Source organism: Diabrotica virgifera, chromosome 4 (genome assembly GCF_917563875.1).
Source record: "Diabrotica virgifera virgifera chromosome 4, PGI_DIABVI_V3a".
Lineage (NCBI taxonomy): Eukaryota > Metazoa > Arthropoda > Insecta > Coleoptera > Chrysomelidae > Diabrotica > Diabrotica virgifera.
Window position 1 is genome coordinate 126,872,710 of NC_065446.1, and position 26,238 is coordinate 126,898,947.

The following is a 26,238-nucleotide window of genomic DNA, read 5'->3' on the forward strand; positions in this document are numbered from 1 at the left end:
AATACTCTAATCTTTGATTCTGCGTTTAAATTTTTCAAAAATATTTATTAGTTTTTTCAGGATTCGAAAAAAATGATTGCATTTAGAAAGAATTCGACCGAAATTTTGCGCCTACGCTCTCAAACAGGATTAAAGTATTATACATTTTTGAAATCAGTATTTTAAGAGCTTTTAAATGAGGTGTCACGTGATGTATTTTCCCATTTAAAAAAATCAAAGTTATGCCTGTCACCTGAAGAGGGATCGCGTAAAGTTCGAAACGTTGATGCTATAATATACTATGGTCAGTTTAAAAATCGACCTGTCCGAGCGTTTTGCTTATAGGGTAAACTATACAGTCATTGGAGAGTGACAGTGATGGGACATTCGAAAGTCATTCATAAAAAATAAGGATCCTGTACCTGCATGCTGAGCCGCTATTTTACAGTTAATTGTTATTTCTTGCTACTTTACGTTAAGTAGCAACGATTTTTGCAAGATGGCACCACTGTAGCTAATATGGTGAATTGTATTTTATTTGTGCATGCTGTTAGTAAATTGTTAATATTTTCTTAAGAATATTGACCTCAAATTTTGTTCTATAATAAGGTAAGTGTTTATTAAACTGGAAATTTTTGTGTTTTGGGTTATTGTTCTCATATTAAGCTTAATTGTCTATGTTCTATTTACATGCCTGCTTGTAATAATTTGAGGTTAAATATGTGTCCAATAAATGTCTTTAAAATTTGTGTAGTTTACAGTTATTGGACAAGGTGTCCAATGACTGTATATTGAATATTGATCCAAAACGATAATAGAACCTGTTACGCTGTAGATAATGTGGTCAAATAGGTACATGGAATATTTATTTTTTTACCCGTGTTGAGCTGGCCCCCCCCCCCACTTGCAAAAATTAAAAAACAAATAGCCCTGATTTATGAGCTATTTATGAGCTCTCATATTCCGCAAACTAAAAATTTTGAGCTCGTTCCACTGAGCAGGAATTTAATACCCTAGTGGGGGGGGCTGAGTCAGCCCCCCCCCCACTACTTAAAAATAGGAATATTGAATGGGTTTTTGCGGCAGAATTACGAGCTATTTATGAGCTCTTGAAATTATATAGTTTCGATTTTTGAGCTCATCCCCTTCACCCCCAAACAACCCTTGAATTGATTTAACTTAAGAGAAAGATGCTGAGAAAACTTAAAATATATCGTATTGCGGATATAATTCCTATAGCTTATATACTCTAAGAATAAACTATTAAATCAAGGGCATTTCGATTATTGAGCTACAACCCCTTCGCAAGAAAACCACCCTATCTTCCCGGCTTAAGAGAAAGTTGTACTTAAAATGCGTTAAACTAATTATTTGGCGACTACATATCATTTAATAATTTATAAGCTTCCAAATTACGCGCATTTAGATCAGTAAATTCCAATTTATTTTGTATAGTGCAGTCACTGAAGGTAAAAATCAACGATTACCTTCAAGTTCGGTGAACCTTCATCGATTTTCACGAAAATTGGTCAGTGGTTAGAGGATACGTCAAGAAACAAAGGTGACATGGTACCACCTTGCGCCTTTACCCTGAGGGTGGATACCGCCCCTTCTCGGGGGTGAAAATTATTTTAAAAAATTAACTGCACAAATCAATAAAAGAACAAATTGAAAGCAAAATTTATTATATAAAGTTAATAAAATAAGTCAATACTTTTTAAGTTACTAAAGATCAAAGATTTTAATTGTTTGTGAAAAAAATGCATGTCTTGAAGAGGTTTTTTGTAAATCACTGAAAAACTGTAAGTTTTTACAAAAAAGTTAATAGTAGTTTAATTCGTATAGCTTATATTCTAAGAATAAACTCTTAAATCACGCAACTTTCGATTCTATAGCTACAACCCCTTCGCAAGAAAACGACCCCATTTTCCCGGCTTAAGAGAGAGTTGTTCTTAAAATAATTTAAATTGATTATTTGGCGACTACATATATCGTTTAATAATTTATTAGCTTGCAAAATATACGCATCTCAATTATTGAATTGCCATTTTCTTTCTGTAGTGCAGTCACTGAAGGTAAAAATCAACTATTACCTTCGATTTCGGTAAATCTCCATTTATTTTCACGAATTGACATTAAAACTTGGGGTTTTAGCCTGGGGTATATGTCACCCCTTCTCGGGAGTGAAAATTACTTTATTAAAAATAACCCCACAAATCGAGAGAGGGACAAATTTTAAGCAAAATTTGTTATATAATGTGATTAAAATAAATCAATACTTTTTGAGTTATTAAAGATCAAATATTTTAATTTTTGGAAAGAAAATGCATGCTTTAGAGCGATTTTTCATAAATGACTCAAAAACTGTAAGTTTTTACAAAAAAGTTTTCATCACTAAAATTCAAGGTAATAAAAAATATAATAAATTGCTTACTTGAAAAACCTTTAATGTTAATTTAAAGTAAATTATTGGTAATTAAATGTATATTTTTTCCGCGACTGTTCGAATCTAAGGGTTCAAGCTTAAATAACGGGAAAAAGATGCATTTTATAACACTTAGGTACTAAATACTTATCAAAGTACTTAGAAATACCCATCAAAAATAAGATCCAGAAAAAGTTGATAGTATCAAAATCCGCTCACCAATTTTCGTGAAAATGAATGGAGATTTACCGAAATCGAAGGTCATAGTTGATTTTTACCTTCAGTGACTGCACTATAGAAAGAAAATGGCAATTCAATAATTAAGATGCGTATATTTTGCGAGCTCATAAATTATTAAACAATATATAGTCGACAAATAATTAATTTAAATTATTTTAAGTACAACCCTCTCTTAAGCCGGGAATATGGGATGGTTTTCTTGCGAAGGGGTTGTAGTTCAATAATCGAAAGGCGCGTGATTTTAGAGTTTATTCTTAGAATATAAGCTATACGAATTAAACTACTATTAACTTTTTTGTAAAAACTTACAGTTTTTCAGTGATTTACAAAAAACCTCTTTAAAACATGCATTTTTTTTCACAAATAATTAAAATCTTTGATCTTTAATAACTGAAAAAGTATTGACTTATTTTATTAACTTTATATAATAAATTTTGCTTTTAATTTGTTCTTTTATTGATTTGTGCAGTTATTTTTTATAAAATAATTTTCACCCCGGAGAAGGGGCGGTATCCACCCTCAGGGTAAAGGAACAAGGTGGTACCATGTCACCTTTGTTTCTTGACGTATCCTCTAACCACTGACCAATTTTCGTGAAAATCGATGAAGGTTCACCGAAATTGAAGGTAATCGTTGATTTTTACCTTCAGTGACTGCACTATACAAAATAAATTGTAATTTACTGATATAAATGCGCGTAATTTGGAAGCTTATAAATTATTAAATGATATGTAGTCGCCAAATAATTAGTTTAACGCATTTTAAGTACAACTTTCTCTTAAGCCGGGAAGATAGGGTGGTTTTCTTGCGAAGGGGTTGTAGCTCAATAATCGAAATGCCCTTGATTTAATAGTTTATTCTTAGAGTATATAAGCTATAGGAATTATATCCGCAATACGATATATTTTAAGTTTTCTCAGTATCTTTCTCTTAAGTTAAATCAATTAAAGGGTTGTTTGGGGGTGAAGGGGATGAGCTCAAAAATCGAAACTATATAATTTCAAGAGCTCATAAATAGCTCGTAATTCTGCCGCAAAAACCGATTCAATATTCCTATTTTTAAGTAGTGGGGGGGGGCTGACTCAGCCACTAGGGTATTAAATTCCTGCTCAGTGGAACGAGCTCAAAATTTTTAGTTTCCGGAATATGAGAGCTCATAAATAGCTCATAAATCAGGGCTATTTGTTTTTTAATTTTTGCAAGTGGGGGGGGGCCAGCTCAACACGGGTTATTTTTTTACGGTTCATGTTACCTGTCCAGTTATTGCCCATATGTCCAATAACTATATTCTTGCTGTCCAGTAATTATATTTATTAATAATATGTATTTAATAAACAAAAAAACATAAAAATCTTGCAATGAAATAAAGAAAAATATGCCATATTCCTAGGTTACACAAATATACTGATTAAGTAGGTAACATTAAATATTAACAATAAAATCAAAAGGATCTGCACAAGTAGAGTAATAATAATAAATAATAGTTTCTCGTTTGTTATTGTTAATGTTTGTTCTTTGTATGGATATGGCCACCTGATATTTTTATAAGACTTCCTGTAGAATAAAATAGTTTTATTCTTGAATTGAAAATTTTTATTATACTAGACCGGTTTCATAAAGGTACAAACTTTGCCTCACCCGGAGTGAATATAATTTTTTTTATGTAACTCCTGATCATGCAAAGTTAGACCTTTGAAACACCGGTACAGTATAATAAAGTTCTTAAATTTGTTAAATTTCATTAAATATTTGCTTTATTAGGTAAATTAAAGTAGAAACAACTAACTGAATAAACTTGTGCCTATATTTTACTTATCGAAAAAAATTTAATTTGAAACAGAAATAACTTTTACAATACAAAATTCAATTGAATAGCTTCACTATGTAGGTACATATTGTTTCAGAAACGCTTTAAAATGTCTAAGAAACAGTATGACGAAGCAGCTTTAGAAGCGGCAGTAACTGAAATTCGGGAGCATGGGAGTTCATTGAGAGCTACCGCCAGAAAGTATGGTGTTCCAAAATCAACTGTATCTTTTAAGTTAAAAAATCCGGGACACAAGGAGACCTTCGGCCCTCGTCCAATTCTTACTGGAGATGAAGAAAAACTATTAGCGAATTGGATTGTGGACTTAGCGAGAAAAGGATTTCCACGAAAAAAAGAATAAGGATAATAGAATAGAAATGGTCACTCAAGTTCAAACAAATAGCAGTCATAAGCAGACAAACCAACCTTGTGAATCATTAGTTGAACTAAGGAATAGCCAGGATAACTTGGCTAGTGCAAATGTCACACCACAATCGCCAGAATGTAAGTTGTCGCAACCTAAGCCATGTGAAAATAGTAAACAAAAAACGCTAACCAATGGAGGATCTGTAGAAAAAGAGCATTACAGTGAAAATCTGATTAAACCAAAAAGCACCGAAGATTCACACAAATTGAAGTCAGATATTAGTCCAGCCTTTAAAATTATCAATCATTCCGGTTTTGGTAATTATTTAGTATGTCCCAAAACTCCTGAACGTAAGGGGAAACGTGATACTGAACGTCTTCCTTTTGCAATCACTTCAGAAAAATACAAAAAAATGCTTAAAGAGAAGAGTGAAAAGAAAAGAAAGCTAGAAGAAGAGAAGGCTGAAAGAAAAAAGAAACGCGAAGAAAAAAAAGCACTTGGTAAAGGAACAAAAACAATTAATGTAAAAGAAAAACAAAAGCAAGCGTCCAAAGCAAACTTTAAAGATGCTTTAACGTCTAGAAAATGCACTCCTCCAAACGTGCAGAGTGCCACACGAGTACTATTCAGCCCCAATGGAAACAGCATAAATTCCACAAACTCTTGTACAATTTGCCAAAGATGTGTTAGTTCTCAAAACCGCTTAGTTTGTGATGACTGTTCTAAAATATATCACAAGTCATGCCTTCCCAAGAAACACCAGATTCATATTCCGGACGATGCAGATAATGATTTATTTGTGTGCCACAGTTGTTACCAGGAAGACAGTGCTTCAGAAGATGAAGATATGGACTATGATGACGATGATCCAGAAGAAACTGACCTACTCTTTTCCCAATATCAACATTACTACAAAGATAATTGATTTTATGAATTGTCCAATAACTATCTACGGTCTCTCCAATAATTATGAAAAGTGTCCAATAACTGTATTTTTTCGTGACTTTCAATAAAATATTTTTTTAAACTTTGTTTGTCTTAATTATTTCAAAATAAACATACAGGCTAATAAAGTAATGTTTCAGCTATCGATTAATGTGGTTAGATCGTCTAATATAAAAGAATTGCGTAAATAGTAACAAATTTGTAATATCCGTTCGCTTAAGTGTCCAATGACTATGTTGTTTACCCTATTCTTAAAATAAACAAGTTAATAGGGGGGGGGGGTAACACTTATTCCACCGCACTGTATGTAATAGTAATTGTAAGAAAAAAAAATAAATCTTTCAACCCTAGGTTTTTAAGGCCTGTTGAGCTTAATACATAAAAAATAGAAAATTGGTAGAAAATTACTCAAAAAACATAAGTTACATTATACGGTGTCGATGTATGCTTCTACATGCATGCCCATTTTGAAGGTTGAAACTTTTACACTCAAAATATTCAATGAAGACTTTTGAGTTTTTTCAACGTGCTTTCAAAACGTGGTTAAAATCGCTTCCTTGCGCAAGGCACCAAAGTGGCCTGCTTTTTTTTAACCTAAGCATGCTTTGAAAATCAGAACCGCAACGAGCATTTTTATAAAAGGTGTTTGATTTCCAAAGCAACGGGGAACATTTTCTATCGATCAATACAAGAATTTTATTTTTTAAATATTAAAAAAATTAATTCATTGATTTTTATAAGCCTATGGCAGGGTACCATTAGTAGGACAATATTATTATATATGAAATTCCAATAATCGTGGAGACAAATCATTTTTTAAGTACTCATTTTATTATATTCTATCGATCACAACAAAAATTTGATTTTTTTTTAAGTTAACAAAATTATTTCTTGACAGATTTTTGAGGTTATTTAGTAAAGACGCCGAAAAAACGAGGTTTTTGATCATGCTGTAGGGAAAAAATAATAGTTTTAATAACTGATTTTGATTATAAAGGTAAGAATACATATAAAAAATATAAATGACCATTAATTTAGCTGTATGTTGTTGAGGTTATGAGTCAAAAACTTCAGAAAAATGCAAAAAAAAACAGTGTTTTCGATTCTTATGTATTTTCCACGATGAAAATGATGACACCTATGCCGTTTGAAAGAACGAAAAAAAATACACAAAAAAACATTTTAAAGGTTGCCAATAATTTCCAACACAACCTAAAAAATCACTGAAGATTTCAAATATTTTTCCTGGGCTCAATTTTTAAGCTAAAAATCTGAAAAAAGAAAAAAATCAGGCAGCTTTGTTTTGTTAAGATACGCTTTCATGATTTTTTTCAAATTTTTTTGCAGCAATACAGCGTCTGAGAAAACACTTTTTTTTAAATGTTGTTCTGAAGCTATTTCCTTGTGGCATTTTTATAATTACGTATTTTTTATGGGAAATAAGCCACAATTTTACTAAAAAATGAATTTATTAACGTTTCGAAGCCCAAATCGGGTTTCGTTGTCAAAATACAAAATACTATTTTGTATTATATAATAGTATTTTGTATTTTGACAACGAAACCCGATTTGGGCTTCGAAACGTTAATAAATTCATTTTTTAGTAAAATTGTGGCTTATTTCCCATAAAAAATACGTAACTTTTTTTAAAAACACGTTTTTTCCATAGCGGGCCCCCAGAAGCACCTAGGAACTTAAAAATTTGACTGAGTGGGTTTTCAATTATGTATGTCTTTTCAAATGGCGGAACCCAAAACTGTATCGAGCCTGGTACAATTTTGACCATCTTATCCTGCTATAGACTTTCTCTCATTTATTTCTTTTTGCCATCAAATGGTTTACGTTAGTTTATAATAAGGTTAGTAAACGGATTAAGTGATTAATTTTTCAGGTGATTAAAATTAGGTGTACTTATGAGTACAATGGGCGTATGGGAGTATTTCTGATATTTTACAATTTTGTTATAGGTATGGCATCTTCAGATGATTCCGAGAGTAGGTATTAGTGTTCGAAATTTCTATGGAAAGAAATACCCAGGTTTACTTTCAGCTTTATAGCAGTATTAGAAGATATTCATGCTTCTAATTCGCTGTTTGAGGTGGAGATTGTTTGACAAATTTGACCCTACAGAAATTTCTCAAAAGGCCAAAAGCTTGATTCCCAAATACTCACAGACACCTATATTTCTGTTACATCAAATCTAGGTTGACTTATTCAGTGCCCACGCTGACAGTGTGTCGGCACAAAGGTTTCATCAAGAGTTGCGTTCGCGGGTACAATGGACAAATTCTGCCGTGATAAGGTAAAGAGCATTAAGTGCCAAAATAATGGTTTTGAGTTATTTGTAATTTAAGATTTTTTCTTTCGCACAATTTATTATTTCTTTAATGTTAAGCAGAAAAACATTAAAAAACGTTAAAAAATATGTATTATTTTTGACAAATCAAACAATTGTGTTACTTGTTTTTTGGCTGAAAATTCAGCAGTTACCTACTGCTGTTTGCCCTAATAATGAAGTTGTTTTCTTAAGCAGAAATGTAGAATTGTCAGCTTTATGTAAATATCGGTTTTAAAAATAAAACAAAAATGCAGAAAAAAGCAGCAGTGTAATCAAATATAATTCACATTAGAAAAAGAAAAAAGTCTTCATTAATTACATAATATTGAAAAAACTATTCGAAATTTATTAGTTCTTCTACGTCATCTTCCTTTAATGAAAGCCAAAAATGCCGTCTGTTTTCAGGTATGAGAGGGCACAGTTGCGAAATTATACCTTGTTTCTTTTGCGTAGGGACACCTCTACAATTATCGCGTAATTTACTAGGAATTTCTAGTTTATTTTCTGTCATGTGTTTATTTTAACGGATAATAAATCAGGTGATGTTCACGCAAATGGCAGTATCTGAGAAGATGCTGCCTGATGTCATGATATAATACAAACTTTGAATACAAATGTGAAGGAAAATAGCAGTATCTACTTTACTAAGTAGATACTGCCATTTAAATTCACATTAAAAATTATGTTCCAGATCTCTGTATAGGCAAACAGCAGTAATTAGTTATTGATTACGTTGGATACTGCCTGTTACCATCACATTGAGAGCTACTTTGTTAGTTACTGCTTTTTGCCATTACTAGTTATGGTATAAGTTGACTATAAATGTGCACCAAACCCTTTGTAAAAGTAAGAGCAGTTACTACTTAGGTAGGATACATTAATATCTCATTTTTGACAAAAATGTGACTTACTGCCTTTTACCTTAACATGGCAGAATTATTGTCGCCGACAATTTCTAACCTCACTTAATATAAATAATACCGTTAATAGATAAATATACAAGGTATATTTACTTTTAATTAATATTAATAACTAATTATTAAATGATACAAGGTAAATATACCTAGTATATTAATGTATTAACGATATTATTTATATCATTTTAAAGTGCGCATGCGTTTTGTTGCTAATTTGTCGCCGACAGGCACCCGCGAATGCACTTAAGGGTGTCGGCAATGCACAAGTGTCAGCGGTGGTATTTCGTTACTAAATGAACCATTTAAGTATGTGGTACTTGCCATGCGGTGTTTGTTCAAAATGGGCGCCGAACGTGGTAATAACAAATATAGGTTATAAAATCCTCCCAGAATTTTTAGGACATCTAATCTTTTTTGAAAACGATTTCCAGAGTGAAAATTGAAACGTCAAACATTTAGTTAATTAAAAATGTAATTGTCATTACACCAATAATAATTGTGGCTCAATCCTATGTAAACATAATAGGTACCTAAACCTATATTTCTGTTATCTCAAAAATATAATACAAGTTTAGGAAAACATAAATAAATACACCTTTCAATAACTAATAAAATATTACAGGCTTAAAAAAATGAATACAATAGTTTAATTGTTATTGTTGTAAAATGAACTGAAATGAATGAAACCATAGCTATTAGATGATCAATTTTATTATTTAGCAAGTAAATCAACTGAGTAAGATAAAAACTTACCTTTTTATTTGCCTTTTTGCTTTTCTTCTCTTTAGGCTTGGATTTTGTGCCCAGTAAGATATTAGTTTGCTGCCTTTGCTCAGCTAGTGCCTCTTCATAACTCTTCTCCTTGATTCCAAACTTATACACCACAAATAATAGAAAAGATGCAACAGCAAAGAGGGCTATGAATATTAGAATGGTCAAATCCATTTTCCTTAAATATAACACATATTTACAATAAACAAGTGATAATATACAAGTCCTAACAAGTATATAATGGGACGAAGTAACATATACGGGTGTCCCGGAAAATAGTGCGTTCCTTAAAGGTATAGGTAGAAGGCACCATGTAGAACAAAAAACTCTTATAACATTTTTTTCTAAATGCAACCGTTTGACCAAAAAATTAAAATGTATTTTGGTATCCAAATTTAAATCTGACAACTATGTGCGGTACACAAATTTAAGCATAGACAGTCCCATGTAAATAGATAAAAGATGATAGTAAACAGATAGTTTTAAAGAATCCTGTTTAGTGTCAATGCCGAAAATGTTTTCGAATAGTGAGTGTATTACCTATTATGTTATTACCTATGAATGGTGTTTGTGAAAGGTTACTTGAAACATCTATTCGGTATATTAATTATTTTCAAGTAAGTACAACTTAGTTATTTCAGTTCACAAGTAAACAAATTACTGAGACATTATCTGGTGTATTTAAGTTCCACTGTAAACTATTAAAACTATGTAATTCAGTTAAAGCCCTCAGCAATACTCAGCATTCAACCCATTTAAACCTTACTAAATACATAATACTAGTTTAGTTAAAAGATGTGTTTTTATGTTTAAAGATGTGTAATTCATTTAAAATTATGCAATAGGTATTTCAATACATTTCAAAAGAAAATAATTTTAGTAAACAAATAGTAAATACATATGTATTACCTACTATTAGGTTGGATTATTTTAAATACTGTTAATCACAATCACAAACGAGTTCTTATTATGTTATTATGCCGTAGTGCGTACGATGTTGCCAGTTTATTAAAATTTCCAAACATTAAAATACAGGTATATGGAAAACAATGTTAACTTTTTTTTGGAAACGGTTAACTTTAGAAAAAAATGGTGTAGGACTTTTTTGTTCCAAATTGTGTATTCTCTCCATACCTTAAAGGAACGCACTATTTTCCGGGACACCCTGTATAATAAAATCAGGTGTTTGACTGTTAATTTATTATTATTTTTTAATAATTGCGATTATTTCATTCATAGAGATTTTGATCAATAGAAACCTACAAGAATAAAAATTACAGCAACAATTTATGATAATTCCTTGTCATCAAGTATTTTACGTCAGATGCCCTTCGTTGCTACGCAAAAATACATTCAGTGACATTAATGACAATTTATGGTTTTTAACTTGTCATAGAGAACAAGAAACAGGTTTAGCACATATTCAGGCGAAGATTTCAATAAAATATTAGTTAAAATGATTTAAAAAGACAGTTTTACTCATGAAATAATCTTACCGAATTACTCTCGAGCTCAAATTATCGATTTGTTTTGCCCTCGTGACACTTTGACATAATTTCACTCCCCTTTAGGCCGTGAAATTAAAACTGTCAAAGTGCCACAATGGTATATAAGCAATATTTAAAATTACAAGAAATAATGCCAGAACTCAATTAATACTTGTTTATACTACTCATATACGTAACCTATTAATGTCATAAGGATCATCAAAATACATAAAAATTAGTGACAACTAAATAATGGGACAGCACGAAGTAACTCCAAACATGATCAAACAAATAGGCTACGAAAACAATACAACTGTTCACTCCAACAAACGTCAAATTATATACTAGAGTTAATTTCTTGTCAAATTGAGTAAATCGCTGTATCTTTTTAATAAAATGATGCGTGGTATCTCTGCAAATTCAAAAATTCGTAAGTTGGTAATTAAAAATTATTGCCAAGCATTCTGAAATTGAATGTTGGTGAGTCTTATATTTTTCCGGGGCCATATTGCCTGAACCACAAAAAACTGGTTTGGAAACCACAATATAAACATCCTTTCTTGGTCTTTTAATGGTAATGACCTAAATGTGACTGAAACAGTATGGCATAAAATTAAACAGACACTAAGGAACAATCGACAACAGACCTTACACAAACTTAAAACCAAAATAGAGCAGATTCGGAATGAATTTATGCCTGAACAGTGCAGATCCTTAGTTGAGTCAGTGCCCAACTGAACTAGAGCAGTCTAAACGCAGTGCTACTATGTTTTAAAAATAAACAGACATGGTATATCCCAATATTTAGTTACCAACAAAACAAGCATTGTTTACTATTAATTAGTTCTGTTAGAGTAATTATGTTTTCTTTTGTATTGCCGATTAAACCTATATTATCAGTAATTACCTAATTACAGCAATACCATACTTAAAAGTATAATCACATAATAATGGCAGTGAAGTTTGGCCACTGAAACAAAGATCAGAGAAAATGTTACTAGTAACAGAAATTAACTTCTGGAGAAGAGCAGCAGGCAAATCAAGAAGAGATCGGATACCAAATGAGAGAATATGAGAAATGATGGGAGTCACACATACAATAATTGATGACATAAAAACAAAACCACTCATATGGTATGGCCATATACAGAAAATGCCAGGTGACAGGATCCATAAACATATTTTGGTGTGGACACTACAAAGGACAAGGGAAAGAGGAAGGCCGAGAAGAGCTGAGGGGAGAGAATTGAAAAAGAACTAGAGGAAAGAGAAATCCCTCCAGGTCTATAGCTAAACAGAGAAGAATGGGGGTTAGGAGTCGTAAGGTATCGAAGAACACTGTAAACCGATAGTAGTAGTACCTAATTACAGTCAATTCCTGTTTATCTGTGGAGTTGAGTGGCACAATTGTCATGGGGACAACGAGAATTGCAGATAAGCTATAACTTAAGTGAAATGTGTACACCTACATTTTTATATTTTTGAAAGTAGTCTGTCACTTGTTTCTGCTTCTTTGAGTGAAAAATATGTTTCTTTATACTACATTGCGCATCCTAGTCCACTAGGTATTCTAGAAATTCATTTATGTGACACAAGGCCGCTTTGTAAGACCCTTCTTCATCACTTTCCTCATTTTCTCCTCAGCATTTTCTTAGGATGTCTTCATCAATTAGATGCTCAAATCCTGGGTAGGTAGAGTTGCAGTCTAACCACTCTTGCAGGTTTCCTTCGCCCATATTCTCTCTCCCAGGAACTGAGTTCATTATATTTGTAAGGACAGGTAGTTCATTTTCATCTTTCCTAACTGCTTGTTCAACATAATTTTCAATGTTTGGTAACAGTTTTCTCCATGAGTTCACAATTGAAGACTTTACAGATTCCCACACAGATGCGATTTTGTAAATAAAGTTGAGAATAGTGAATGACTTCCAAGCTTCTACAGTATACACTTGTGCAAAAACGGGAGTTGACTGTATGTAGTGTTACATTAACCCATTAACGCCCAAATTAATTCTTTTTTTAATTTTTGGGTAATTCTTATATATCTTAAAGATGTTGGTTAAAACTGACTAGAAATATTTATTTTTGTAAAATTTATGTACAGGGGTTAAAAAAAATGCTGATACCATATGGTAGATATCAGTGGATGTTTAAGTTCATTTTATTGCAAAAATTAAAACTAAAATTACGTGTTGGTAAATAAAAATTACAACATGTTCGATTATTCATTTTGTATGAAATGCTGCAAAACAATTAAACATAATCCCACGTTACAATTTTGGCACATTGTTCGGCCAAAAGATTTACAATCTGTAACTTCACATCATCATCTTCGGCAAGAAAATCTTATATGAAATGATCTATAGCATCAAACCGTACATCTGGAAAATATTCTTGTTAAGAGCAGTTCTTCTAGCCCTTTTTGGAGCGGTACCATACTTGTTCAAATAAACTTGTACGATTTCCCTTCTAAAATCTAGATTTGATGTATTACGACTTTTTTTTCTGTATAAATACTATGCGTTCTGTATAGCCGTCTATAAGCCATCTATAATTCGGTAACAAGCTACTCCTTAATCCATAAGATCAGTTCCCCCATCTTATTATTATAGGCTTCAATTCATTGAGGACGAGACAGCAATATGTATCTTTTTTCTTTCTAAGAATATCTCCAAACTTGTCGTAATGGTTCGACACCAGCATGTGTACCAGCATTGTCACTACTACCCCAAGCTGTGGGTGAAAAAACCTAATATAATTCAGGAATTTTTGAAACCTATCAGGTGTTGTAAAGGACGATGCCAGGAATGACTTCTACTAAAATATAACCAAAAAGATTGTGCGCTTTTTTTTATTGCGATTTTCATTTGTTAAATTTGCAATTTTTAATGATTTTTAATTTTGCAGCTTAGGATATTGATTTTAGAGATAAACTTTTTAATAGAAAGTTGTAGTAATTTAAAAAACCTACAATTTGAGGTATGGTAAGTTTAATTTCGTTAATTGGTTATTGCAAAACAGCCTGCGAAAGGTCCAAAATGGCCGTTTTTTACAATTGCATTATTTATTGTACAAATAATTTTTTTTTATTTTTTAAAGCTTTAAAATGAAGATCTTTCAATTCCAAACATAAAAAAAATTTTAAAGCCAGATTAACGAATTTGTTGCTTAGATATTATAAATTGTTTATCCCAAGAGGCCAAATGTCGAAGGCTATTACTTTTTGAAAAAAAATCGTAGAGAGTTGGTGAAACATCCAATCTCCTTCTAAAGAGTTATATTTTCATATTCTGATGTAAATAAATGCGTAAAACATTTTTAAACCTCTAATTTTTGGGTTTGAAAACAAGGGGGCGCCATTTTGTTATAAACATTTAGAGCTGAAGCGGCCCTGTACATCCTATGAGTTTCTAACTTACAGATTATTGTTGCTGAAGATGAAACAAAGATTTATAAAAAATTAAAAATTTCTACGACCAACTGAAGCCGAGATAATTTTTGGGTTTGAAAATAAGAGGGCGAATTTCGTTATAAATAGAATAGAATAGAATAGAATAATTTTTATTTGCATAAAATTTTTACATCTTTGAGCAAATAACGTCAAGTAAATGTAAAAGTAAAAAGAAAAGAGATTGTATAAATCTAAAGTACATAGAACAATTTTTATCATAGTTAAAATTAAAAATAAAAATTTAGACATTACATGTTACAAAAACAAAAACAAAAACAACTAATAGAACTAATACTAATATAAACATTTAGAGCTGAAGCGGCCCTGTACATCCTATGAGTTTCTAACTTACAGATTATTGTTGCTGAATACGAAACGAAGATTTATAAAAAAATAAAAATTTTCTACAACCAACTGCAGCCGAGATAATTGTTTTTTTTTCTTAAATCGTAGTGCCTTTATTTATAACAATTAAGAAATTATTTTACAGTTATTGACTAAAGAAAGACTTATATTATCTTAAAATAAAAATTATAAAATATAATTACATTTAATTATTAAAAATTATTTTTAAACTCGCTGCTTTTGCAAGCGGCAGAATTTTGCAAATCGCCCGGCTCGCTTCAAATCCGCGCGCTTGGAAAATGTTTACGTAACTTGTATTAAATTTTGACAGAAAACAATTTAATAATATTACCATTATAATATACAGTCTATTTACCACAGTATTTGTTTTTCTTGATAAACTTTTATATGTGAAATCCAAAACAAATAGTCACTACAAGAAGAAAAAGTGTTATATTGTATATTATAGTAAGAAGTAACATTATTATTATATTTATATAACAATGAAAAAATTAAAAATATAGTTATATATTTCATATAATATATGTATCATTTTTGTAATATTATTTCTTCAGAAATGAAATTTCACATATAAAAGTTTATCAAGAAAAACAAATACAGTGGTAAATAGACTGTATATTATAATGGTAATATTATTAAATTGTTTTCTGTCAAAATTTAATACAAGTTACGTAAAAATTTTCCAAGTGCGCGGATTTGAAGCGAGCCGGGCGATTTGCAAAATTCAACCGCTTGCAAAAGCACTGATTTTAAAAATAATTTTTAATAATTAAATGTAATTATATTTTATAATAATTTTTATTTTAAGATAATATAAGTCTTTCTTTAGTCAATGACTGTACAATAATTTCTCAATTGTTATAAATAAAGGCACTACGATTTAAGAAATAAAAACAATTATCTCGGCTTCAGTTGGTTGTAGAATTTTTTTATAAATCTTCGTTTTGTCTTCAGCAACAATAATCTGTAAGTTAGAAACTCATAGGATGTACAGGGCCGCTTCAGCTCTAAATGTTTATAACGAAATTTGCCCCCTTATTTTCAAACCCAAAAATTATCTCGGCTTCAGTTGGTCGTAGAAATTTTTAATTTTTTTATAAATCTTCGTTTCATCTTCAGCAACAATAATCTGTAAGTTAAAAACTCATAGAATGTACAGGGCCGCTTCAGCTCTAAATGTTTATAACGAAATTTGCCCCCTTATTTTCAAACCCAAAAATTAGAGGTTTAAAAATGTTTTACGCATTTATTTACATCAGAATATGAAAATATAACTCTTTAGAAGGAGATTTAATGTTTCACCAACTCTTTACGATTTTTTTTCAAAAAGTTATAGCCTTTGACATTTGACCTCTTGGGATAAAAAATTTATAATATCTAAGCAACAAATTCGTTAATCTGGCTTTACAATTTTTTTTATGTTTGGAATTGAAAGATCTTCATTTTAAAGCGTTAAAAAATAAAAAAAATTATTTGTACAATAAATAATGCAATTGTAAAAAACGGCCATTTTGGACCTTTCGCAGGCTGTTTTGCAATAACCAATTAACGAAATTAAACTTACCATACCTCAAATTGTAGGTTTTTTAAATTACTACAACTTTCTATTAAAAAGTTTAACTCTAAAATCAATATCCTAAGCTGCAAAATTAAAAATCATTAAAAATTGCAAATTTAACAAATGAAAATCGCAATAAAAAAAAAGCGCAAAATATTTTTGGTTACATTTTAGTAGAAGTTATTCAACACCTGATAGGTTTCAAAAATTCCTGAATTATATCCTGAAATCGACCTATTTTTCACCCACAGCCTGGGGTATACTGAGTTGGCCAATTGGCCATCCAACGAACTTGTAGAATACTATAATTTTGTTCAATCACTTGGTCATACTTCCCTCGATCCTTTTTTTAAACAAATTTTTGCTAGTCAAAGTACATGATCGGGATATACGATTTTCTCGTGTCGTGCCTACTGCTCCATATCCTAGATTACGAAGGAAAGAAAACAAGCTTAGGCCGGTAAACGAGTTATTTGTATGTAACAAATGGTAAATGCGGTTCTTTTAGTTCTTGTAACATAAGAATCAATGGTGTTGACACTTTGGCAAACAATTTCTCCTAAACGCCCACGGATACCATATGGTATCTCGCTAATTTAGGGCTTCATATCAAAAGCAAATTAAAGTTGATTCAAAATATTTATGCTCAAAACAAATATTTGATCTATTTACATTAGCGTTTATATCAAACTTTTACTAAAATATGCAATACTACTGCGAAAATATACTTGCACCCTTCGAACATCCTTAATTTCGACTGAAAATAAAAACTGTTCGGGAAAAAAATTGCTCACCAATAAAACATACAGCAATCGGCTTACAAATGAGATAGAATGAAAGTCTGTCATGTCTGTTAACCTTGAAACTGAAAATATTCGAATTCCCACTAAAACAATTCCAGTGGAGCCTCAATAATATTGAGAGTGATTCTGATACCATATGGTAACCGTGGGCGCTAATGGGTTAAAAAACATTAGAAATAAATAAACTATCAAATACAGTGGAATCTCTCTATAACAAACATGGTTATTATGAGGTGTCGCTTATAAAAAGGTTATGCTAGATGTCCCATGAAATTCCTATTGAACTATAACACCTCTATAACGAGGCATAATTGGTTATAACAAGGATAAATGAAATCAAAGAATATGTTTTTTTACTTGTTTTTAGCAAATTAATGGCTATAAATATCCCAACTGCTTCTATATAGAAATTCCCAACATCTGTGTTATTATGTTATTATCGAGGCCAGTGGTGTAATAAACACCGCCTGCTTCTTTCTGTTATCTATCGACCGATATTGAATACATATTGTAGGAAAGTTACAATTTACGATGGTAAATTTATGATGATACGAAGTTTCATTGTTCAGGTCGACCATCGACACCTAATAAACTATGTATGACACATCAAAACATTTCAATATTATTGTTGTCTGATATAACGAGATCCGCTTATAACGAGGTAATTAGTCTGCCATTTCAGTTCTCGTTATTATAGAGGGAGTCTACTGTATCTGAATTAGGCATGTATTGTAGTTGGTCCCAATTTCCAATATACATTTGAGCCCATCAGAATCAAAACCTACTAAATTCAAAATTATTTGTTCTGCTAAATCCAAACTAAAGTACGAATTTCTGAAGGGGCATGTAAGAGGCATGCAGAAAAATTACAAGTTAATGTGCCATTTTATATTTATTGATGCCCCTTTGGTTGAGAAATGCAGGATACTTTTTCTAAAATTTACATTTTTAATGTTAGTCTCCTGACAAAATTTCAACACATGGATCTAGCAGGTTTTGATTCTATAGGCCTCATATAATAAGATGTTTATTATTTAGCGTTGAGAAAAACGAATAGAGAAAAACAAGAAAATATCAGGAATTGGTGAACAAAAAATATAGAAGCTGATATGACAATAGAGATGGTAAAAATGTGGATAAATGTGGTTGAAAATACCTAAAAAAACTGTAGGAGAGGCTTCCTACTTCCTAGTGTGCCATTAAGAAAATAACAGTGAATGTATTAGTATTATTCATACACAAAAATTACAATAAGGGCAAAAGTAAGTATGATCAGTTATCTAGGAGTTAAAAAGGGTTTCAACAAATGAACAGATTTGAAAGTCGTACAGATTATGCCATAATAGGAAAACATAGGCATAATCATTCTATTTTATAAACACCTACTGAGACTTAAGACAATTTATGAAAATAATATATTTTTTATTAGCAATAACATCCACGCTCGTTAAATAAAAATAAACGTGTATTCTTACAATAAAAAAAATAATAAATTGATGTTATACATTATAAATATTCAAATGTTTCTCCAGTATTTTCTCATGTCACTTTTGTATGGTACCTTCTGAATCAAGGTACATAAATGAAATTTTAATGAATATACAATTAAAAATGCATTTATTTAAAGAGCACTTTGAAGTAATAACAATAAAATAGCGAACTGATTGAGAGCCACGTAGCAAATGACCACTTAAAAGAACTACCGGGGACCATTTCATGTTTATAAAAATAGATATTTTCATATGAGTATTTACCTGTGTTATATATAATGTATGATATTCGCCACTGTATCTTTATTTAAAACACTACAAAAATAATGAGCTGTACAATCACAATTTTTAATAAAAATATAATAAATCTACATAAATTAACGAGTTTATGGAAGTAAAGAACTTCTATCTTACAGCTTTTACAGTCTAGAAACTAGAATACCTTAATAAAGTGGAATGGAAAAAAGGTTGAAATGGGGAAAACTGTTTGTGTTGGTAGAACTGGAATTCGTTCTGTGTGCCACCAAATACGTGCCACTTTGTGGTCAAAATTTTGCGGTTATATATTTTACTTCCTTTATATTTGCAGTAAGATGTATTTTGTTATTACAAAATAGTTAATTATATCCGCGAGTAAATAAAAATACGTTTAAATGACAGTTATTACGTTTTTTAATTTCATTATAATTTGAATTGGGCCATAGGCGGGTTGATAAAAAAATTTTAGGTTTCAATGTAGAAAGTTTGCAATAAATAGAAACTATACCTATATAGACCTGGATCCCGCGTACCACAAAATTTATTAATAGCAAGCTTAAAATTTGTTAATACCTTAACAGTGTCTAGTCGGACAAACTTTGATATACTGGAACAGGGGAAGTTTTAATTGTGGAACAGGTTAAAAATTTGGAACGTCAAACTACGAAAATGTCCCATGTATTTTGTCGGACAGAACTTCCAATTGATTTGTTAACCTTTCATTAAACTCTCATCCAAAAATCAGACTGCTATTACTAACCAACATGATTCCTGTCATTTGACATGTTCTTCGTGTTCCACTAATTAAAATGCCCAGTTGGTGATAAACACCAGTCTGATTTTTGCATGAGAGTTTAATGATATGGTAACAAATCAATTGGAGGTTCTGTCCGACAAAATATGGAACATTTTGGTAGTCTGACGTTCCAAATTTTTAGCCTGTTCCACAATTAAAACTTCCCCTGTTGCCCCGTTTCAGCGTTACCATACATCAAAGTTTTTCCGACTAGCACCATTAAGCTATTAACAAATTTTCATCTTGCTATTAATCAACTTTTTTGGTACGCGGGATCCAGGTCTACTAGAAAAAACTTGAAAATAAGGTCTTCTTTTGTTTAAAAATAAAATAAAATATATGTAAATAAATATTTTGAATAAAAAAATTACCGCCAGTCTGTGAAAAAATAGTTATAGCCAAACACAATTAAAATTAGACTATAAAAGTAATTGTAATATTATTAATTATCTTTTAACCTTCCGATGACCAACCTTTTTTTGTTACACGGATGACCAAGGGGGGAGGAAATGACCGCAGGTCAAAAATGTCAAAAATGACATTTAACCAAAAAATGAAGTTTTTTTTTAATTTTTTTTATGGCATGGACTTTATGTCATTCAGCCAGTCACAACACGAGTATTAGTGTCATGTGTAGTGTGTATGTTGAGTAAGTGTCTTGTTACTTTGCAAAGTCGACGTCATTAGCGTAAAACTACTTGGAATTACACATTATAGACGGTATTTTACTAAACATCAACTTCAGAATATATTTTTTATTCGTAAAATATAGGGAATTTTTTTTATTTCAAAATATGAGGATATCTAGACTGATATTAAAGTCAAATAAAAAAATAATGAGTTAAAAATTGAAAATACTTTTGAATTTATCAAAGAAAAACATACGCTGGGGTCACAATTTCCCCCGCTTGGTCATCCGAAGGATAAAAAGAAATTACGCAGCCCTTGGAAGGTAACGTACAGGGCGAAATTTAGTAGGAAGAGACAACTCGTTTTTTAATAATTGTCTAGTTGTTTTTACGTCAACTTTTTTGACAATTAACCATAGGTAGACGTTTGAAAATTTATTAATTAAATACGAAACTACAGTAATTTTATATTTATTTAAGGCGATCGGTAGGTACATACTTTCGGCTTCAATACTATTTAAATGGGATTGATTTTTTTCGGATCCTGAGAAAACTAAGAAGTACCTATTTTTGAACGATTTAAACGCAGAATGAAAGATTACGTTATTACAGAGGGCCGAAAGTCCCTAAAAACTTCTATAATGTTTATTTTAATAAGTTACAGGGGTGAAAATCTAAGAGAAAATTTAGTGTGATTTTTAATTTCAAATATCTCATTCAAAAGAAACTTTTTATTCATAATCCTGAGAAAACTAATAAGTACCTATTTTTGAACGATTTAAAAGCAGAATGAAAGATTACGTTATTACAGAGGGCCGAAAGTCCCTGAAAACTTCTATAATGTTTATTTTAATAAGTTACAGGGGTGAAAATCTAAAAGAAAATATAGTGTGATTTTTAATTTGAAATATCTCATTCAAAAGAAACTTTTTATTCATCCTAAGGGACTTTCGGCTCTCGGTAAGAAAGTAATCGTTGATTCTGCGTTTAAAATTTTCAAAAATACTTATTAGTTTCCTCAGGATTCGAAAAAAAAATATTAGGTACATTTAAAATACATTGAAAATTTTGGCAGGCGTCAAAATTTTGCATTTTGCCCCTTTTCCAAGTTATTCATCAAAATCAGCTTAAACCCAAACAAAATTAGTACCTATGGTTGAATACGTATTTTCAATACCTTTTGTTACGTGTGAGATATCTATGGAGTTTCTATCATTGACATATTAAGCGTAGACAAGGCATACTCACCAAAAAAAGCGTAACGCGGAAACAACATGGAAACAGTCGATCGGTGGTCTATCTATTTCTTTTAACCAAACGATCCCGCGCATGTGACAGACAAAGATGGCTAGACCACTCAATCCTATGTCGGCGTTACACCTCGATGCATTGAGTGGCATATGACTAGCCCGGTCTATCTTTAACATGTCTCGTTTCTATACGCAAAAATCCCTAGGTTTTCAAATATAATAGACAATAAGTTTCAATTTCATGAAAATTACTCCTATTATTAGAGAAAAGCTATAGAGACTGCCATTTATGATTTTATAACAAAAATAAATAAGGGTTACGAAAACAAAGATATATCCATAGGCATATTTTTAGATTTGTCAAAGGCATTTGATACTTTAAATCACGAAATACTAATAGAGAAGCTTTACAGATATGGCATTAAAGGACCAAGTTATAATAATTGGATAAAATCTTACCTATCAAACCGAAGACAGAAAGTAAAAATTGAGTACGAGGGAAAAATTGCTTCTCTGATGAAGGTCTCATTTCAGTGGGAATTCCTCAGGGAATTATTATGGGTAATCTTCTCTTTGTTTTTTATGTAAATGATTTCGCTTTAGACATTACAGATAACAATCAGAATACTCTTATTGTGGAATTTGCAGATGATACCAACATTTTAACTATAGGGTCATCCTTGAATAATTTATTGAATATCCGTATTAATAGATTAAAGAAAGCACAGAGATTGCTCAACATGAATAAACTCATACTGAACAGAGAAAAAACAAATCCTATATCTGTTTCGTCGCCAAAATAAATAGTAGTACCTTACCAGAAACTGTCTCCATTCAATCGCAAATGGTTACACTACACCAAAGCACAGAATTTCTGGGGGTAGGTACATATTGACCAAAAGTTATATTTTGGAGTGTATATAAATGAGATCTGTAACAAATTAGCATATATCTGCTACTCTTTCAGAATAACAGCAAATTGTTTGGACGAAAAATGTAAACGAGTTATATATTTTTCAAATTTTCATTCTGTAATGCCATTTGGAATAATTTGCCTGGGGGGAGGTAGTACGGCTGAACAGGTTTTTATATTACAAAAAAGCTAACAAAGCTTAAACATACTAACAATAACTGAAACATACGTATATGAATGCTTAGGTACTTTTCATTTTTTTAAATAGCCATAAATTCATTAAACACGTAATAAACCATAATTCTAACACACTAAACAATCTTATAAACTTTAATGTACCAATATATAGATTAGCAACATCTGAGAAAACTACAGAATATGCCTGTATTAATTTTTTTAATAAACTGCCTTATAGCATTAAAATAGAAAAATATAAATAAATATAGAAAGTCTGGTAAACCGTTACTCATAAACCTAGAACCGTACAAAGTGGAAGAATACCTTCAAGCTGACCTGCAAGGAGACTGAGGGCTCTTATCTTAACCTAAATGGCGCTGTTATTATTATTATTATTATTATCAGATTTAGCCATACGGCTCACACTCCCTCTAAGGGGAAAATTGACTCATCCCAGATACCTACGGTATCAAAAGGATTGAGCTCTGGTGGGACTCTTTCCGTGTTATCGAGCCCTAGGTGACTTGGAATGCAGGTGTATCTCCCAGAAATTTTCGTACGGCTATTACTATTTTCTATTACCATTACTATTATCATCTATTACCATCTATTACTATTTTCTATTTACTATTACCAGAAATTTTCGTATTTATTATTATTATTATTATTATTATTATTTTTATGTTAAGTGTAGGTCGTTTCAGCAACCCTTATAAATTGTATTTGACACCATTCTCCCTATTGACATTTTCTTTTTGTAAACTTGTGAATCCTGAGAATAATATTGTAGCAGCGCGAAAAAGTTGCACATATGCTGTGTTAGATCAGGTTCTGAGATTCTTTACCAAACCAAGATATTCTTTTTTATTCCTAGACCTCGCCTTCCAAATATTTTTCCTCTTGGAATGGCTTATTGTAGAAGTTCATATCTGGATTCATTTCGCATAATGTGTCAGAATCATTGTAACTTTCGAGATTTGATGGTAGTCAGTACCTCTCGGTTCTTCTTCGTTCTGCTGAGGACCTCCTCATTTATGACCCGGTCAGTCCACGGGATTTTAAGTATTCTTCGATATAGCCACATCTCAAATGATTCCAATTTTCTGCACATTCCTTCGTTCAAGGTCCACGATTCAACAACATAAAAAGGACAGATAAGACGTAGCATGGCAGCATTCTTACTTTTATGCCAAGAAAGAAATTTTGTCTCTTGAAGAAGACCCCCCAGAGGTAGTTGTAGTACGTCACTCTTTATACAGGGGTTTGGTTGACGTAGAGTTGACTTTCTGTTATCTCTTTTTTGCTAATGATCATAATGTTAGAATATATTCAACTATAAATTATGGTATTTTTATTAGTCTTAAAATGGACATATGCAGTCTAAGTGGGCGGGCTGATTCCCCGAACCTTACGTAAAATTGCGAAAAGTGTCGAGTTACATTATGAATGTGGAAACGATGTTAGTAGAGTTTTGAGTTTGATTTTTCAGTCTAGAAGTATGAGACACATCTTAATTTCTCTGTTTGTATATTATTATAATACGGTTCGGTTATAAAATAAATAGTTTGTTTACGTTTATTTGTACCTTTTATTATCTGCTATTTCTAATAGATTATGGGCCTCAGTTACGTTTTTAGTTCACCTGTATTAAGATAATAATTAAAAGTGTACAGTCGCGAAGTTTTTCGTGTTACATAACGATATACATAATATGGCGGAAAGTGCGAAATATAACGTCGAAAAGTTGAACGGCAAGAACTATCAGTCGTGGAGTTATTTAGTGAAAATGTTACTCATCAATGCTGATCTATGGGAATTAGTTTCGAACGAGTTACCATTAGAAGCAGACCGAAGCAGTTCTTGGAAAAAACAAAATGATAAGGCTTTGTCAACTATAGCCTTACTTGTTGACGTTAATCAATTAGTGCATATCCGAAACAAGGAATTCGCGCGCGATGCGTGGGTAGCGCTAAGGGAGTATCATCAGGGATCAAGTTTGTCTAGTATGGTGTTTTTGTTAAAGCAAATCTGTAGGCTATCGCTAGAGGAGAATGGTGATATGGAAGCACACATTAGTTTATTCCTAGAATTAGAATCGTTGAATAAACAGGCCGCCTTAGGGGAGGAAATTAAGGACATGTTCTCAGCAGGAATTTTGCTGGGAAGTCTTCCAGACTCATACAGTTTTTTGATTACAGCGCTGGAAAGTAGGCCATCGAGTGAATTTACTCTAGAATTTGTTACGAATAAATTAATAGATGAGTACAGGAGACGTCAGGGAGCTTTGGGAAGAAATCAGGAGGAGTCGGTGATGAAATCAGTATACGAGGGTAACAAAAATAATGGTACTGCAAGGACAGAAGCAAGGCAGTGTTATTTTTGTAACCGGAAGGGCCATTTTAAACGAAATTGCTTTAAGTACAAAGCATTTAAAAAGGAAAAGGCCAATAAAGTCACTGAAGGTACTGATAATGCATGTTTTATGGTCAATTATAGCTCAAGGGACGGAAAAAGGGATTCTGCTTCGTGGTATGTGGACTCAGGAGCTTCGAGCCACATGGTTAATTACAAAGGATTCTATACCCAATTTGACGGTAGCAGAAAGGGCGTTGTAAGTTTGGCGGAGAAAGGACAATACTCCGAGGTTCAGGGTATAGGGACAGGACTTATTGAGTGCGTGACTGGATCGGGAGTGGAAAATTTAAAAATCGACAAAGTGTTGTATGTGCCGGGATTAGACTCAAATCTGCTTTCGGTGAAAAAGCTAACAAGTGCGGGACATAATGTGCAATTCGATAAAAACGAGTTTAAAATCGTTTTACACGGAAAAGTCGTCACCAGTGCGGTGCCTTCACCGGACTTATACAAACTTTCAACTGTGGACCATGGATTGAGTGCTTTGGAGCACTCCAGCAACTGTCAACATACATGGCATAGACGGTTTGGACACAAGGACATGGATGCAGTCAATCACTTAATGGAAAAGAAAATGGCAGTCGGGATTGATATGACAGACTGTAGGATTAGGGAAACTTGTGAATGCTGTATGAAAGGTAAAATTTTACGTAAGAGTTTTCCAAAATTTTCTCATAGAAATACATTTAATATTCTTGACTTATTACATTCGGATATTTGCGGGCCCATGAAGACTGTTAGCCGCGGCGCATATTGAACCTAAGCGAGTCACAACCTGCGCCGGTGGGGCAGGTGACCTGTGCAGTTATTTTTCTAGCGTGCCGCATATTGAACACAAGCTAACCCGACCATCGGC

General features: G+C 31.8%; 1 protein-coding gene across 16 annotated transcripts in view; it reads right to left on the reverse strand.

Annotated features, from left to right (window-relative positions):
* LOC126883907 (ribosome-binding protein 1-like) overlaps positions 1-26,238 on the reverse strand; it is a 189,862-nt gene that overhangs the window by 149,608 nt on the left and 14,016 nt on the right. For 11 of the 16 annotated variants that reach the window (XR_007697749.1, XR_007697748.1, XM_050649612.1 and 8 more), the window contains one exon: positions 9,772-9,967. Coding sequence is in view for 14 of the 16 variants with exons in the window: in XM_050649612.1 (XP_050505569.1) it covers positions 9,772-9,963 (192 nt within the window). In the remaining 2 variants the exon portion in view is untranslated. Of the gene's footprint in view, positions 1-9,771; positions 9,968-19,208; positions 19,536-26,238 lie in introns of those variants that run through there. The other 5 variants (XM_050649617.1, XM_050649610.1, XM_050649608.1 and 2 more) reach the window with 3 other exon arrangements.